At 56.2% G+C, this 16233-nt stretch overlaps 9 protein-coding genes across 9 annotated transcripts; 3 read left to right on the top strand and 6 right to left on the bottom strand.

The window, feature by feature from the left end:
* Positions 1 to 158: 158 nt before the first annotated feature.
* Positions 159 to 2106, bottom strand: MKK02DRAFT_40955 (S-adenosyl-L-methionine-dependent methyltransferase; the record flags this gene model as incomplete). Its single annotated transcript, XM_053091351.1, has 13 exons — positions 159 to 210; positions 256 to 377; positions 428 to 503; positions 559 to 788; positions 834 to 988; positions 1038 to 1085; positions 1135 to 1162; positions 1209 to 1334; positions 1380 to 1550; positions 1596 to 1687; positions 1733 to 1772; positions 1826 to 1955; positions 2003 to 2106. 13 exons carry the CDS (start codon positions 2104 to 2106, stop codon positions 159 to 161), a joined length of 1374 nt encoding a protein of 457 aa, XP_052942426.1.
* Positions 2107 to 2336: 230 nt separating this feature from the next.
* Positions 2337 to 3988, bottom strand: MKK02DRAFT_40954 (uncharacterized protein; the record flags this gene model as incomplete). Its single annotated transcript, XM_053091350.1, has 5 exons — positions 2337 to 2738; positions 2782 to 2932; positions 2980 to 3314; positions 3349 to 3856; positions 3891 to 3988. The coding sequence occupies 5 exons, from the start codon at positions 3986 to 3988 to the stop codon at positions 2337 to 2339; spliced, it is 1494 nt and encodes a 497-aa protein (XP_052942425.1).
* Positions 3989 to 4473: 485 nt separating this feature from the next.
* Positions 4474 to 6440, bottom strand: MKK02DRAFT_40953 (uncharacterized protein; the record flags this gene model as incomplete). Its single annotated transcript, XM_053091349.1, has 5 exons — positions 4474 to 4878; positions 4923 to 5073; positions 5106 to 5446; positions 5480 to 6032; positions 6079 to 6440. 5 exons carry the CDS (start codon positions 6438 to 6440, stop codon positions 4474 to 4476), a joined length of 1812 nt encoding a protein of 603 aa, XP_052942424.1.
* Positions 6441 to 6545: 105 nt separating this feature from the next.
* Positions 6546 to 8375, bottom strand: MKK02DRAFT_40952 (uncharacterized protein; the record flags this gene model as incomplete). The annotated part of the gene is made up of 5 exons (XM_053091348.1): positions 6546 to 6929; positions 6968 to 7118; positions 7153 to 7493; positions 7527 to 7983; positions 8017 to 8375. The coding sequence occupies 5 exons, from the start codon at positions 8373 to 8375 to the stop codon at positions 6546 to 6548; spliced, it is 1692 nt and encodes a 563-aa protein (XP_052942423.1).
* A 493-nt stretch (positions 8376 to 8868) lies between these two features.
* Positions 8869 to 10089, top strand: MKK02DRAFT_40951 (Endonuclease/exonuclease/phosphatase; the record flags this gene model as incomplete). Its single annotated transcript, XM_053091347.1, has 5 exons — positions 8869 to 8900; positions 8953 to 9118; positions 9167 to 9370; positions 9414 to 9636; positions 9683 to 10089. 5 exons carry the CDS (start codon positions 8869 to 8871, stop codon positions 10087 to 10089), a joined length of 1032 nt encoding a protein of 343 aa, XP_052942422.1.
* Positions 10090 to 10417: 328 nt separating this feature from the next.
* Positions 10418 to 11112, top strand: MKK02DRAFT_40950 (uncharacterized protein; the record flags this gene model as incomplete). Its single annotated transcript, XM_053091346.1, has 4 exons — positions 10418 to 10652; positions 10717 to 10779; positions 10838 to 10972; positions 11024 to 11112. 4 exons carry the CDS (start codon positions 10418 to 10420, stop codon positions 11110 to 11112), a joined length of 522 nt encoding a protein of 173 aa, XP_052942421.1.
* Positions 11113 to 11250: 138 nt separating this feature from the next.
* MKK02DRAFT_40949 (putative xylitol dehydrogenase) lies at positions 11251 to 12806 on the bottom strand (the record flags this gene model as incomplete). Its single annotated transcript, XM_053091345.1, has 7 exons — positions 11251 to 11470; positions 11514 to 11550; positions 11598 to 12016; positions 12064 to 12122; positions 12174 to 12258; positions 12302 to 12566; positions 12611 to 12806. 7 exons carry the CDS (start codon positions 12804 to 12806, stop codon positions 11251 to 11253), a joined length of 1281 nt encoding a protein of 426 aa, XP_052942420.1.
* A 382-nt stretch (positions 12807 to 13188) lies between these two features.
* MKK02DRAFT_20306 (putative xylitol dehydrogenase) lies at positions 13189 to 14754 on the bottom strand (the record flags this gene model as incomplete). Its single annotated transcript, XM_053086239.1, is given in 7 exon segments — positions 13189 to 13411; positions 13460 to 13496; positions 13543 to 13985; positions 14031 to 14089; positions 14138 to 14222; positions 14276 to 14540; positions 14556 to 14754. 7 exon segments carry the CDS (start codon positions 14752 to 14754, stop codon positions 13189 to 13191), a joined length of 1311 nt encoding a protein of 436 aa, XP_052942419.1.
* Positions 14755 to 15347: 593 nt separating this feature from the next.
* On the top strand, positions 15348 to 16153 carry MKK02DRAFT_40947 (serine hydrolase-domain-containing protein; the record flags this gene model as incomplete). Its single annotated transcript, XM_053091344.1, has 4 exons — positions 15348 to 15471; positions 15521 to 15694; positions 15741 to 15969; positions 16018 to 16153. The coding sequence occupies 4 exons, from the start codon at positions 15348 to 15350 to the stop codon at positions 16151 to 16153; spliced, it is 663 nt and encodes a 220-aa protein (XP_052942418.1).
* Between the last annotated feature and the right edge of the window lie 80 nt (positions 16154 to 16233).

Here is a 16233-nt window from a genome sequence, read left to right as displayed (position 1 = left end):
GCCGCATCGACTCCTTGTGATGACATGGAGGCTTCAATGCCTTCGACCAGAATCTACTTGTACACACGCTAACCAATGTCCGAAGTCCATCGTTTCCCTCTACGCGTCTCGCCGCCAACATTTTGCTGGACACATTTTGCCTCCACATACCAAGGCTTTCAAGCTCCGAAGACATTCGCTCCAGCGACGACATCTGGATTATATGAATAGCTGAAGGGTCAGTCTTCTCCCTCGGCATTAATGCCGCCCACTTACTTGAAACACTGTTGAGACAAATTGTACTCCGCGTGCCTCCGGAGCGGGTTGGGATTGTGCTCTGGGCCAGGCCGGTCGATGCAGATGTCAAGTGTGATGTCGTATGACCGGGCGTCATTGACCTAGTGACGGTCAGCGTCCAAACCATAGGAGCTATGTGGGACGGTCATACCTTGAAATGTATACTCCCAATCACCCTCTCGCCCTTGTTCGCAGCCAATGGCTCAGGTAAAAGCAGTCGCGCTTGTCTGTATCTATTAGCACTCATCGCCCATTAAGCAGCCAGAGGAGACAACAACTCACTGCCAATGTGTCCGAGGGACGTTTGGCCCGGTGCTCAGCTGAACATCCAGTCCACCTTTGGGTGCAGGTGGCGGATTGGCCGGGTTGAGCGGGTTCTCAGCCTGCATCCAGGGCCACGTCTGTGCAGACGAGCCGACGGAGAAGTCCCAGGCCTCTAATTCAGCTTGTGTTGACGCTGGCGTGGATGGAGGGGGGCGAGGTGTAAAGGCAAGGTCAAACCAAGATGCAAGCTGATCTATCAGCCCCAGGCCATACAGAGAGTAGCACGAACTTACACCGTGTACGAGCGCTGTGCGATGTATCACAAAGTCCACGTCGACGGTGAACTCGTGCAAGTCGGCCATCTTGGCGTCGTAAAAGTCGAAAACTTTCGGCGGACATGCTGAGGAGACGAGAGAGGGAGGTGGGAACATGCCGACGATGGGCTGAGCTGGACGGTCAGTTCGACGTTTGCGGACGGCGTGAGGATTACAGCTCACCGAAAGCCTCTTTCCGAGCTTCGTCATACAGAGCGCGGAAGTCCGTCCCTGTCTAATCAGTTTAAGGGTTCTGGCGATTAGCCTTGGACAGACGTACCAAAGAGCTCTTGGTTAAAGAATTGGGCCTTTTCATCAGCGCCACATTTCGATGGAGATAGATGAGCGACCCACCTTCTGTTCAGTCTCCATAAAGAGTCCTTCATCTGTGAACGGCGAGAAGAAGATGGACCCTCCGCTGGGCAAAAGCTGTCCATCAGGCTTCAAAAACAGGTCTCGGGCGAGTAGGAAGCTCTCCACCTGAGTGATGAGCGACTATCTTCCGGCTATGATGCGGCCACTCACCATGCGCTCATGCAGCAGCATGACCCCAATTGGCTCCGAGATGATGGTGTCCACCTTGCCCGTTCTGAGAACGTCCTGCTGAACCTTGGGGTTCTCCACCATACCCTTCACCAGCCGGATCTTGTTCTTGAAGTGAGGGTTTGCTTCGCCACGGTCGGACTGCTTGATCATCTGCTGGTCAGCTCCAGCACGGACTCCAAGCTATCTTCAGCTCACGATGTCAAGCTTATCAGCCATAGATGACGCTTCCAGGGCGATCACCTGCTTTGCGCCGGCTTGGGCAGACATGAACGATAGAATGCCAGATCCTGCTCCGTCAGCCTAAATTCTCGCTTGCTCTAGTGTGATCTCACCAGCTCCAAGGTCTAGGACATTCTTATCCCGAAAAGCTACCTGACTTATCAGCTACCCACTCCAACATCACTGTTGTTGCTGTTAAAAGTTACCTCCGCATTCCCCAGTATCGCCTTGCGATATGTCCCAGTCCTCGCGATATCTCCAATCATGTTCGCCTGATTCTGGAGCGACGCATAAAAGTTGAAGTAGAAGTCCGAGTCCTTGACCTTGCCCTCTTTGCTGCACTATGAGCTCCATCACCGTCCTCTGCGAAGGGCGGGCCTCACCTTTCACCTGTCTTTGCTCCATTTGCTGCCCGGTTTCCACGCGACTTTTCGCCTGATCTTCGCGAGCTCTCCGCTTGGGGAACGTCCTCTTCTGTCGTCGACATGTTTGAATCGTAGCTGAAGGTGCTATGTACATGCTCAGATGAATGTGCAGGCAAGGGAAATTTCCCAGCTGCTTCTTCGTGCGGGGCTCCGAGACCAGCCCAGTCCGTGCGAGCGAGGAATGTGGAGCAGAAGGTGGACGTCGGACCACCGGTAGTCCCTCGTAGTCCGTAGATTCCATACCACCTGTAACGCTCGGCAGGGACGACCAAGTCCTCCGGGGAATGCAGATTCATGTCCCAGTGCCCCTCTCGTACTCGTCCTTGAAACCCTCTCGCCCCTCTCGCAAGTCTCCCCACATCCCAACGGCCGTTGCTCCTCCAAATGCTTGCAGCTTCTTTCCCAACCTCTCCAGCTCCTCCAGTCCCATCGCACAGGCGCAGTTCCGCCAATGCGAGTCACCTTGATAGGGAAGCAAGACCGAACAGACGGGACAACTGCCTTCGGGATTCCCTACGAGTTTCGGTGGGTGGTCATGCCTGGCATGAGAGGGTCGGTCGTACGGACATGTCAAACAAAGCCGGTCCTCGGGCGGTATCTTGCACAAGGGGCACTGTTCGCTTTGCAAAGCGAGACGACTGTCGGGTGTGGCGGCGTATTTTGGCAGACCAACGATATCGGGAATAAGGACGCACTGAACGTCAGCGGTGTCACCTTTACGCAGGAATGTCGCTCACCGAGGGGATTATAAATGGTCGACTGATAGTCATGATCCGCAGCTCGCCCGGACCAGTCTTGCTGAGCGGCTGGTCGAGGTGATCCCGGCCCCACATCGAGTAGACAATCTCGAACACCAGTTGGTGGCTGACATGTACGGGCGTTTCGACCCTGCTTGTCAGCTAAAGCCGCATCGCTCATCGGATCGAGCTTACCACTCCATTGTCGATGGGCGCGTATCAACATCGTGGGGCAGGCGGCCTTTGAGGATGGACACAAACTCCCCCGAGTCCTCGCCATCCGCTTCGGCCCCTCTCCATAATGCCGGGCCCGAGCTTTTGATATCTCGGGATCTGGAAGACTGCTTGCCTTCCCAGTGTATGAGGATCCGCTTGGTCGTCCGAACCTGCTTGTCCTGGGAGCTCGAGCCTTCGTCTCTTGGCGAGCGAAGAGTGACTGTTTGGAGCAGGTCCAGTCGGACGGAAAAGATGGTCGCTGTGGGCGGGAGAGAGGGAAAGCGGACGCGAGCGTGGAGGATGCAACATACAGTCCACTACAAGATTAGCTGGGAGCAGGAACACACTCACTAGAGGGGCATTGAGCTGGATAGTGTAGTTCCCAGGAGGATCCGTACGTCCCTGGAGCCCATCGTCGAGCGAGTCGACCCCGCCACTGGTATTGGGGTTCCAAAAGACACGGATACTGCGATTGACGCTGAATGTCCCCTCGAGCCATGATGCTCCGTCCTGTGCGCCAACGGCGGCTTCGTATGAAGGTGCTTGAGGTAGCTCTTGACGCCGAACCAAAGAGATTGATGGGGTATCGAGAGCGAGACGAGACATGCCTTGGACGTCCGGTGAGGGCGAGCGGCTAGGAGTGGAATCTGGCGAGCCTCCTTTGCCTCCGCGGGGGTTGGAGGACCGTCTGCTTGGACCAGAAATAGGCGATACGGATCGAGTGGATTGGAATGTCCAGATACCCTGTGATTGCTGGGGCTGACCTTCGACGATAGCGTAGAGCTCATGCTTGATCTTGGCGTTTGCGTGCCAGTCCATAGCCAGGAAGTCGTCAGGCAGGATGAAAGCGAACTCATACCTGCTGATGAGCTCTATATCTTGCGGAGACTCACTCTGTAGCGCCTTCCTCTATCCAGACCCCTGCCTCATCCGCCAGGACCTCCTCTCTCGGAAAGATCACGTCTTCCTCCCATCCCCGCTCCGGACCCATATCTAAACGGCATACCGTCCGAAGCCCGACTTTGATCGATAGGCATCGGCAGCGTCCGTATCCATCTGGCACTTTGATTCGCAGCTGACCCTTCAGGCTGAACGGCGCATTAACATATCCGGCCTCGAGATCGTGTGGCCCGAAAGGCGCAACATTGCGGGTGAGGTAGAGCGCACCATACGAGTCGACGTGCAAGCTCAGTGTAGGGTCTTCTCGGCGATAAGAGTTGCTTCTTAATGTAGGCAGGAGGCGTAGGAATGACATTGGTGATAGACAGCACAATCAAGGCTGATCGATGAGGGATGAAGCTGAAGAGAAAGCTGGATGAATCGAGTCGACATTTCTTCGGTTGGCGGTGCCGAAGCTCCGAGGAGCCGAACGCCGAGAGACACCCTGCGACTCGTCCGCCGACCAAGAGCCGACCCATGCAGTGCAGACATCGTACAACGGTCCCTTCTACTGTACAAGCCTCGGAGACCTCTCCCTCACCGCTGAATCTGCCGTCCGCGGGCGTACTCATACTCCTCCTTTCCGTAATTCTCATCCTCCTCCCACCTCCTCACAGCAGCCGCCCCTCCCGCCCGCTCGACACTTTCCCCTAGTCTCTCCATCTCTTCGAAACCCAGCGCACAGGCACAGGCAGTCCAGTGCTTGTCTCCCTCGTGGACCACCAAGACCGAGCATACCGGACAGACTCCGTCCGGTGATCCTACGACTTTGGGATTGTGGTCATGCCGAGGATGTACCGCCCGGTCGAATGGGCACTTGGTGCAGTATCGATCTTCCGGAGGTATCTTGCAGAGTGGGCACGGTGTATTTGGCTGAGAGAATCGGGAGGCAGGATCGGGGACGTATTCTGGTAGACCAACATTTTCGGGTATGTTTGGGCACTGCGGATCAGCGAGCAAGGCTAAGCAGGACGATTAAAGCTTACCCCAGGCAGGGTGACCGAGCGTGCGATCATGCTCGTCCGCTGTTCGCCCGGTCCAGCTTTGTGGAGGGGAGCGCCAAGATGGTCCTGACCCCAGATAGAATAAACGACCTCGACTTGAAGCTGATGGGAAACATGAACAGGAGTCTCGACGCTGTTGTCAGCTCCGCCCATTGCAGCACTCACCCCTCCAGAGTAGACGGCCTAGAATCCACATCATTTGGCAGCCGCCCCTTGGTGACCATGTTGAACTCGCCGTCATCCTCTCCGCCTGCGTTCACGCCTCGCCAAACCGCATGGAAGCTCGCATCTGGTTTCTTGACTTCCTTGGCCGGGCGGTTGCCCTGCTTGCTGATGATGTGACGCCGAGTGGTATGGATAGCTTTATCCTCCGATCCGGGACCTCGATCTCGGGGAGACCGAAGTACTACAGTCTGGACGAGGTCGATACGGATGTAGAAGATGGTAGCGGTGGGCGGAAGGTGTTGAAAGTGGATTCGGGTATGCATGACGCAGCAGACGGTCCACTGGATATCAGCGATAGTATTATGGCGACTCACTATTGGCGCCTTGAAGTGGACCTCGTACTCTCCCAGATCGCTCGCCGAATCCCGCACCTTCTCGTCCAGCGAGTTGACGCCGCCAGTGGGGTTAGGGTTCCAGACCACCCTGATATTTCTTTTGACTGCAAAAGTCCCCTCCAGCCAGTCCTGACCCTCTGACGACGGACCCGCGACATCATCGTATGAGGGCGTTTGAGGAAGACTACTGTTCGTGTGACGATGTATGAGCGAGATCGATGGGCTGTCCAGCCGTAAAGCGGACATTTCGCCGACAGGAGGAGAGGGTGGTCGGGATGGGGATGGCGAGGGGAGGGGAGACCGACCGCGAGAAGCAGTAGGAGAGTGGTGTCGGCTTGGAGCAGGAGACCGTCCTCTGCTCCTGCTCGGACCAGCCGAGGGCGAGGATGCGCGTAAGGACTGGAAGAGTCGGACTCCATGGGACTGCGGAGGGACGCCCTCGACGACCGCATGTAGCTCGTGACGGATCTTGGCGTTCTCATGCCAGTCCATAGCGGGTACACCGTCCGGGAGTGTGAAGGCGAACTCGTATCTTCGATCAGCATGCCCCCATCCTCTGGGTCCAGGTGAGAACCCACCTCGTACTGCCTTCCTCGAACCAGATACCATTTTCATCCTCCAGTAACTCTTCCCGCTCAAATATGACATCCTCCTCCCAGCCCCGATTCGGCCCCATCGCCAGCCTGCAGATCGTCTTGAACGCCACCTTGATGGATTTGCACCGACATCGCCCGTGATCCGCAGGAACTTTGACCTGTACCCAACCCCTCAGAGAATACGGTTCGCTGTGATACCCCTCATCCTCTTGGACGCCGAAAGGTCGGACTTGTCTCGTGAGGTAGAGAGCGCCGTAAGCTGGGACATGGAGGGTGAGTGTCGGGTCCTCTCGTTTATTCGATGTGGTGCGTCTCGTGGGTGCTAAGCGTTGGAAGAAGGACATGATGCACTATCACAAGAAGAGTTGTAATTTCTGTCTGCTCGGAAATAGCCGGGCCACTACTGCCGAATACCCTTGGGCGCATATAGTCTCTATGAGGTCCAGTGTCTATGGCACGACGTACTCCTCCTTCCTGCTCTCCCCTTCTGCACCCCAACGCGGCATCACCATCGCCCCTCCAGCTTTGTCTATGCTTTCTCCCAGCTTTTCCATCTCCTCAAATGTCATCTTGCACGCACAGTTCTTCCAGCTGTTCCCCCTAGCATCCACCACCATGGTCGAGCAGACTGGACAGACGCCATCCTTATTTCCTACGAGTTTGGGGTCGTGATCATGCCGGGGATGGACGTCTAGCTCGAAGTTGCAAGCATTGCAGGTTCGCTCGGCCGGCAGGACCCGACACAAAGGGCAGGGCTGGTCCGGCTGAGCTAGACGAACATTACTCATTGGCGCGTATTGAGGTAAACCGATCCGTTCCGGGATATTTGTACACTAGACTCAGCATCATAGCTTCAGGCGCGTAGACTTACGTGTGGTAGGATGAGGCCGCGAGCGACAGACACTGTGCGCTGCTCTCCAGGCCCTGAGACGGGCAAAACCCGCCCCGCTTGATCCTGACCCCACACCGCGTACACGACCTCGACGAATAATTGATGGCTTACTCGTACCGGTGTCTTTGTGCTGCGTGTCAGCCCCACAACAAGGTATGACTCACCTATCGAAGGTCGATGGCCTGACTTGGGGATCATCCGGTAGCCGGCCCTTGCCGATTATCTCGAGGGCTCCGACGCTGCACCCGCCAGCCTCGGAACCGCACCAGATCGACGGAAAGCTCGGATTGGGACGCCGCAGCTCTCTTGGTGGTCGCCTTCCCGATTGATGTATTATATGCCGACGTGTGGTCCTGACTTCCTTTTCTTCCGCCTTTGGTCCTTGATCTCGAGGGGAGCGGATGACTACGTGTTCTGTGAGACCGATACTGACGTAGAAGATGCTGACGGCCGGAGGGAGATCGGTTGAGCGAATACGCGTGTGCAGGATACTGCTTATAGTCCACTACGAGTGAGCGACAGCGTACATACGACTCACGATAGAAGCTTTGAAGTGAGCCTCGAACTCTCCCACTCCCTCAGCCTGAAAGACGAGCTTTTCGTCCAGCGAGTTGATACCGCCGGTCGGATTGGGATTCCAAAACACCTTGATATGCCGCATGACATTGTAGGTTCCGTGAATCCATCCCTCATCGCCACTTGAGATGACTGCTTCTTCGTATGTAGGTACTTGGGGCAGATGATCTGACCGGTCGGTAAGGGACATGGACGGCAGCTCAAGGGACGCAGGAGAGGGCGATCGCGAGGCGGGAGTTGGAGAGCCTTGTCGACTGCCTGGACCAGGCGATGGGGATAGCGACCGTAGCGACCTGAAGAGACCATTGTCCTCGACCGGTAGCCCCTCCATGATGGCGTAGAGTTCCAGCCGGACTTTGGCGTTGTCGTGGTAATCGTGCGCAAGCATGCTCTCTGGGAGTTGGAACGCAAAGTCGTACCTGGGTGTCAGCAGTGAGACACCTTGATCTTACCTCGTACTACCCTCCTCAAACCAAATCCCATCGACTTCTTCCAACTTTTCCTCCTTGTTCAGTACGATATCCTCTTCCCATCCCCGCCAAGCACCCATCGCCAAGCGACACACAGCTCGGACCCCAACTTTGATCGACTTGCATCGGCATCGGCCACGACCAGGCGGTATACTGACTTGTAGCCAGCCCTGTAGGGTGTAGGGCTCGGTAACGTATCCGGGGTCTTGCGGACCAAAGGGCTGATTGATCTTTGTGAGAAAGAGGCAGCCGAACGCTTCCGCGTTCAAGCTAAGCGTGGGGTCTTCCCTCGTAGGGCCAGGCGCACGTTGACGAGGGGCGAACAGGCGGAAGAACGACATCTTGATCTGCTAGCGTGGGCAGCGATGACCAGCCTGCGTTGTGACTGTCAACGAGAAGAGCTGGGTGTAATGCTACGGAAACTACCTCTTTGGGGAGCGATACATAGAGGCTTTTTAGCTACACATTCCTCGTGCCTGAAACCCTCTCGACTCGTGACAGCTCGTGACTGGATCACTGGAGTATCACTGGACTGGAAACGTCCTCCTGCCTAACGGCAGTCATATATCTGTTCACAGTGGGAGATCCATGATCGACTTCTGATGAGAGATGTAGAGTGAAGCTTCATCCTCGATCCTGACGCCCGCCCTGGGCCCAAAGAATCCCTTTCACCTCGGAGTACGGACCGCCTTCTCACGCGCCGGTCTCCTTTGTCCTCCCAAGCTATTCTCTTGCAGCAGACTGTAGCTATCCAGCAGCTCGGAGATCATCATGTACGATCCCTCAGTACTGTCGACCTCCCCTAAGTCGCTCTCGATCCCACACCAAAGCGCAATGTCCGAACTCAATGTCGCGACCATCAACGTGTGAGTCTGCTCTGCCGCAAGCGGCTGGAAGAGAACCCGCGCTGATAAGCAGTCGTTATGACAGGAACAGTCGAGAACCAGTACCTATACCGCACGATGGTCCAGTACTTCCTACGAAGCGCTGGAAAGACTGGGTCGAGATTCCGTGGTCAGAGCGTCGGACCTGGTTAGTGGACTGCCTGCTGAGTACCGGGCCACTGGATATTATCGGCTTCCAGGTATGCTTGTCGGCACATTCTACACTTTCCCAATGCTGACTCGAGCAGGAAGTGTTGCATAACCAATTGCGAGACCTACAAGACCTCCTCGGCGACACCTACCGGCACGTTGGGGTCGGGCGGGACGATGGCAAGACTGCAGGGGAGTACTCGCCCATCTTTTACGACCGGACCCAATTTGAGGAGCTGGGATGGAGGACTATCTGGTTGAGCAAGACATCGGATGTGCCGGGCTCGAAGGACTGGGATGCGGTCAGTCCAAAGCTCCAGCGCTGATGGCCAAGCTGACAGACAGAACCTTACTCGAATCGCTACCTTCCTCTGCCTTCGGCGTATCTGGGACGGAGGGCTCATACATGTCATCAATACCCACTATGACGATATGGGCAAGCGGGCCAGGGCGGAGAGCAGCTACATCATCCGCGAGGAAGCTGAAGCCTACTTTCGGGCGGTCGAGAGTGGGCTGGAGTTGCGAAGGGATGCCCCAGCGACAGCTATCGTCCTCTTGGGTGACTTCAGTGAGTTTCCGTTATCTAAGGAGGTGAACAAAAGCTGACATGCCAGATTCTCCTCCCAGTGAAGCTGGCTACGGCAACATCTCATCTCCTGATCCCGTCCCCTCCGGCAAACCATCCTACACCTTCACCGACGCATACACTCAACTTCGGACTCGCTCAGGCATCTCCTTATCCCCTCGGCAGTCCGCACCTTACGGTCCAGAGAGCACGTACAGCACATTTGGCAGGCCTGGCTCGTCTGAGGCCGCACGGATCGATTTCGTCTTTCTCGGCCAAAAGCCAAGTCAAACAGTCGTATCGGAGAATGGGAAGACAAAAGCCCACTGGGTCGCCACACGCTATGCGTGCTTGGATAACAGCGTCTGGGGTGAAGTAAGCGGGTGGAAGGGCAGGTGGAGCGATCATCGAGCGGTGAGGGTCAAGCTGGAGCTTCAGGTGACAGGCGAGATTTAGGTGTGTATGCATTGCGCAATCTCCGCTAGGTGAGCGGGCGTATACAAAGACTGCACCCAAGGTCAACCATCGGAGACATCGTGCAGGCTTTGGTACGACCTATCATACGCAGCCACTATTCGGCTCCGGGAAACGGAGCAGCGGAGGTGGCGCACGTCCGCAGCGGAGACGGACGCGGGCGCCATGTCAGGCACACAGATGACTCAACTCCGCCAGACTCTGCTCATCTCACTTTTCACCCTTATATATGTCCACGATGGAGCCCGATACCCGCAGCCATCGCACTCTCCTCGTCATAGCTTACCCTCAGCGCATCATGTAATCCAAGATGTCCCTCGCCGCACCTCTCCGCATCATACACACCAACTCCGCCCGAGACGGCTCGCCCATCATCAAAGAGGACAATGTCGAGCTTGACCGGATGGGCAACATGGCTTGGAAGCCCGCTTTTGTCCAGCCCACTTTGGTCGGTGATCCTAGCAAGGTCCTCGATGGAGCAGACAGAGGGACCGACACGCCGATGAGCTGGATCTGCAGTACCGGTGTCACCTGCGCTTGGACAGGTGAGCTTTGCTGCATATACCTTGAGATTGACGCTGCGTCTTGTATGATGGGCTGAGAAGACAGACCTTGACCCTGGGTTCGGCACGGAAGGGCCTTCCAAGCACCTCTTCTACGTCGGCGCGACCGGTACATGTCGCTCCTTCCGTGCCTTGCCATGACGAGCCGGGCGCGGCTGATACCGCAGATATGACCACAGTGAGCAAAGGCCAGCTGACAGTGATCTTCAAGGATGACACGCGCAAGATACTTCACCCCGGAGACATCTTTGTCAACGCGGCTGGGATCTTCAGGTATGAGAACAACGGTACCGAGACAGTCCGTAAGCTGTGTTTTGGTCTCCCAGGCTACTTAGTATCGAGCTGATTGCCAGGCTTGGTCGTCTTCTCCACCCCGTCCGACACCGTCAAGATTGATGGCAAAGAGCTGGAGCAGGTCACTGGGGTCAGGCGCTTCTTCTAGCAGGGATCTGTAGAAATTTGGAACGTGGTTCTCAGTGATATGGGCATGTACGCTCGCGGCTTATTGAGCTCTGGCAGAGACTGACATACCTACTACTGATTTTACAAGCGAACGCTCGCGTCTGCGCTGCTTCCCCGCTCACTCCTGGTTCTTGATCAAGACCTTCAAGTACTTCCCGCTCGCCACCGCCTCGAACGCGTCCTGCGCTTGCGACAGAGGGAAGCTAACCGAGATCAAGGGCTCGAGATCGACGACACCGCGGGCGAGCAAGTCGATGGCGTCCGGGAAGCAGCTGGGCGTGTAGTGCATGATGCCTTTGAAGTCGATCTCTTTGCTATTCAGTGCGATCGTGGGGATACTGTGAATCAACTCAAGCCCAGGCTGGTCAACAAAAGACTCACGCGGCAGTCTGGTGAGGACCCAATCCGACGGCCAGGACTAGCCGTGTGAGCTCAGTCCCACTCGCGAGATTCAGCGGTACTCACCAGTTCCGCCCTGCTTTGCCAGAGCTACGCTCAGCATCAGGCAATCCTCCACACCCGTCGTCTCTACCACTCTGTCAAGACTCTCTTTGTCAATCCCAGCTTCCCTCAGGTACCCTGCGGCCAGTCTTTCCGCCCATTCCCACTTCCGGTCCCCGATCGGGACCTCTGCCTTGTCGGCGTCATTATCGCCCGCCGAGGCGCCAGGACCGGACGTGGTCTGTCTTTCTTCATTGCCGACTGAGGAGGTGGATAGCGGCTCGCTGAGGAAGACGTGATTGATGATCGGTTTTCCGGTCAAGGGCGATAGATACGTTCTTGCGAATTCGACCCGCTCAGGGCTGTTGTCGGATGCGATGATTTCGCTGGCAGAGTAGGCGCGGGCTATGGCAGCGGTGATGAGCCCGATAGGACTGCATCCACTAAATTATCAGCTCTGCCTCCCGTGACAGCTGATAGTGCTGCTCACAAAATGGCAATGTTCTGATGCGCTCGGAGATCCCCTCGCTTGCCAATCTGCACACCGATCTGCCCATGTCAGCTACAGGCCTGGTCTTTACAGCGGTTTTGAAGACTCACGGCCAAGGGTTGTATACATCCCGCTTCATCCCACGAGATACTGGCCGGGATCTTGGGCGCCATATCCGCTGGAAGCGCAAAGTACCTGCATATCAGCCTGATATCACGTCCGCAAGCACCCCACTCACCTTGAAAGCGATCCGACAGAGCCTGGCATCCCACAGTAAGTCAGATCCAGACAGATATTGCTCCGTCCATCCTTGCAGTTCCTGCACCGCCGACAAGGGAGTCCAGGCTCGATCGCTACCCTATCGCCAACCTGGTGGCTCGTCACCATCCCTCCAACAGCGATGACCTCGCCGGCCGACTCATGCCCGAGAACAATGGGCTCCGTGATGGCCTGTCCGCCAAATCCTCCAGAAAGGTAACTATGCATGTCGGTCCCGCAGATACCTTTGCTTATCAGCATAGAACTTGGGGAAGAGATATCAACTCACCAGTGCTGATGACCTCGACGAGTACACCATCCGGCTGTAGGGAAGGCATAGGGCACTCCTGTACGGCAATATTTCGCCTTCCCAGCAGTACCGCAGCTGTGTTCTCTCCGGAGTTCCACTCCATCGCAGACTGAGGCTTGATCTTGTTGAAGGCGCGAAGGGAGTTGCGAATTGCAGTCACGACAGTGACTCGCATGAAGAGCGATGTCAGTATCCCTTCGACCCAGTATTGTAAGGTCCTTTCGCCTTTCGAGAGCTTCGATCTGCGTCCGCATGGTGCCTTGCAATTGCTTACTCCGCGAAGCTCTCGCTGTGATATGTATTCACGGTCGGAATGTGTATTAAGTTTGAGCCTCTCGACAGGGGGGGGAGGAATCCTGGAGCCCCGCGCCGAATAAATGCCTGTTCCAACGGAACAACCTACCCGAACCAGTGGAGCGCCAGCTCGAGAGTGCCCTTGCCCTTGCTCGACCTGCAGTGCAGCCGCGCACCTACAGTTGCATCCCTAAGTACGGACTGCATGACTCAGATACAAATAGCACACACGTCGAACCCTCACCCGCTTGCCCAGACCCCGCTCACATTTCCTGATTCTTGATCAACACCTTCATGTGCTTGCCGCTCGCGACCGCCTCGAATGCGTCTTGCGCCTGCGAAAGAGGGAACTTGATCGTGATGAGCTGCTTGAGGTCGACGACTCCGCGGTTGAGCATCTCAATAGCGGATGGGAAGCAGCTTGGGGTGTAGCGAGTCACTCCGCGGAAGTCGAGCTCCTTGTTTGTGATGGCGATCGTTGGGATGCTGATGATTATTAGCTCGTTTCGGACCATGTATTCGATCTCTACTCACGCGAGAGTCTGATGGTGGCCGAGACCGACAGCAAGCACTACATCATCAGATTTGACCGGAGCTCAGCAGACAGGCTGACTCACTGATACCGCCCTGCTTGGCGATCGCCACGCCCAACATCGAACAGTCCTCCGTTCCCGTCGCCTCGATCACCCGGTCCACACCCTCATCCTCCTCCAGTCCAGCCTCTTTCAGATACTGAGCCGCCATCTTGGTCGCAGCCTCCCACTTCCGATCCGCGACAGATACCTCATCGTGATGGTCATCCACTTCGCCATCGCCTACGCCTGCGCCAGACCCGTTCTCTCCGATCTTGCTCGCAAGACCGGTGTCCTTGTCGTCGGGGGCCGAGGTGGGTACGACCTTGTTCAGAAAGACATGGTCGATGATGGGCTTGCCGGTCAAGGGGGAGATGTACTTCTTGGCAAATGCGACACGGTCGGGATTGATGTCGAAGGCGATGATCTTGCTGGCGGAGTAGGCGTGCGCGACGGCTGCGGTGATGAGACCGATGGGACCACACCCGCTGTATCGTTACCCCCGGTTTTATGTTAGGGAGTCGCCAGCTTACAAAATGGCGATGGTCTGATGAGCCCTGAGGTCGACTCGCTTGCCAATCTGAACACCGATCTACAAGTGTCAGCTGCCGAGCTCTCCAAATGATTGGGAAGGACTCACTGCCAGAGGCTGAATGCTTCCCGCCTCATCCCACGAGATCTTGTCTGGGATCTTGGGCGCCATGTCCGCAGGAAGAGCAAAGTACCTGCTGATCAGCACATGAGGAGTAACAACTGGTCCCGTCCACCCTCGACTCACTTCGACAAAGATCCGACCGATCCAGGAGCGCCGCAGTACCGCATGTCCAAGCAGATATTGCTCCTCCCATTCTTGCAGTTGATGCACCGCCGACAAGGCAGTCCCGGCTCCACGGCGACCCGGTCGCCCACCTTGTGGCTCGTCACCAGCTCTCCCACCGCAATGACCTCTCCAGCAGACTCGTGGCCCGGGATGATGGCTTCCTTCATAGGACGTCCGCCCACTCCGCCCGAGAGGTAGTTGTGCATGTCCGAGCCACAGATGCCTATACATCAGCCACATGACCTCGTCGCGAGAGAGAAGGACGTGCCAGTGGAGATGACCTTGACAAGCACTCCATCGGGCTGCAGGATGGGCATGGGCGACTCCTGAACCGAGATGGTCCGTTTCTTGAGCAACACCGCCGCCGTGTTCTCCCCGCACTGCAGCTCCTCGACGTGCTTCGGCTGGACCTTGTTGAGGAAGTGGAAGTGACTCATTGTGCGATGTGGAGGTGGATAGCAGTTCGAGGGGTTCAAGCGTCTTTCGGCTGTTGATAGTGTTCGGACGGTGGATGTATGGATGCAAGGGAAGCGCAGCTATCTAACCGCTTCTTATAGACTACTGTGGCCTCTTGGCTGTTGGTATTCCTTTCACCAGCGTTGGTATTCCTTATGGCGCCAGGCGGATTGGAAGGCTCCGGAGTGGAGGTTCGGGCCACCTTCCCGGGCCGGTAATTGCCGAGATCCGAACAAGCAGTTCCGTCGGAAGCGTAGGACCGTGCGTCGGTTTTCCGATCGTCATCGGTCGCGAGTTAAGAGCTTTCAAGCAGTCCATCTGTCCACCTGCATCGCTTCCCAAAGGATGACTCTACGTGTCCTAGCGCTCTGTGGCTTCACTCAGAATGCTCACATCTACATGAAACAGGCGAGCTGCTCATATGGTTGCCGAGAAATCAGCTGATTAGAAGCTTGGGGCTATCCGGAAGACATGCAAGGATGTCGAATTCGGTAACTCACCCTTCTCTGTCCATTGAGACTCTATTGACTCAGTAGTCTTCCTTGATCCCCCAATCATCGTCGAGAAGGTCGACATGCCATGGAATCAGAATCTCTCAGACTTCAACTCATCAGCGAGTACGGAAGAGGAGGAACGGACGGCAGAGACGACGCCGAGGGCCTGGTGGTTGAGCAATGACGACAGGAGTCAATACAGACGTGAGCTCGTCGGTCTATGTAGATCCGGACAAGCTGACCTGCGGTGTAGGGTTTGACGAGACTCTGGAGTACCTTTACGACTACCTGATCAAAGAGGGTCCATTTGATGGTGTAATGGGGTTCTCGCAAGGGGGATGTATGGCCGCCATCCTCGCTGCTCTGCTGGAGAAGCCAGGATACTCCTCGCACTTCCCGGCCGAGCCCCCAATACCCAAGTTCAAGTGTGAGCTACTGTACTGCGTGTCACTGCGAGCATAGCTGAGCCTCAGTCATGATCTCGGTCGGTGGCTTCCTCCCTACCCCTTCGACCCCAAACCTCACCTCGTTGTTCCCATTACCAGCCTCTCTCCCCACTCTCCACATTACAGGCCGGAATGACGTCGTGGTCACTCCTGAGCGGAGTCAGACGCTCATCGACGCGTGCTTGAACAAGCGGGTAGAAGTGCATGATGGAGGACACTTTACACCTAGTAAAGCCAGCTGGCGGCATTTCTTTCAGTAAGTCTCCCTTTCCACTCAGGGCAGAGTTGACATGCTGACTCTCAGTGCGTATACATCCTCCTTCTTGCCGGACGGATCGAACGGGGATGTACCGCCACCTTCAGCATTCGGTCCTTCAGGCGCCAATACCCCCGCTGCTGGACCTAGCAGACCCGCTACCCCGCCCAAACCATCATTATAATGTATCTAGCATGGCATCGTATATGTATCGTCACTATAGGCTACACAGCGTCTGTTAAAAGCAGGCCAGAAAAGTGTCCG

This window comes from Dioszegia hungarica (assembly GCF_025882075.1).
Source record: "Dioszegia hungarica strain PDD-24b-2 chromosome Unknown MKK02contig_25, whole genome shotgun sequence".
Taxonomy (NCBI): Eukaryota; Fungi; Basidiomycota; class Tremellomycetes; order Tremellales; family Bulleribasidiaceae; genus Dioszegia; species Dioszegia hungarica.
Note: the sequence above shows the minus strand (reverse complement) of the source record. Positions and strands in the feature narration are given on the sequence as shown.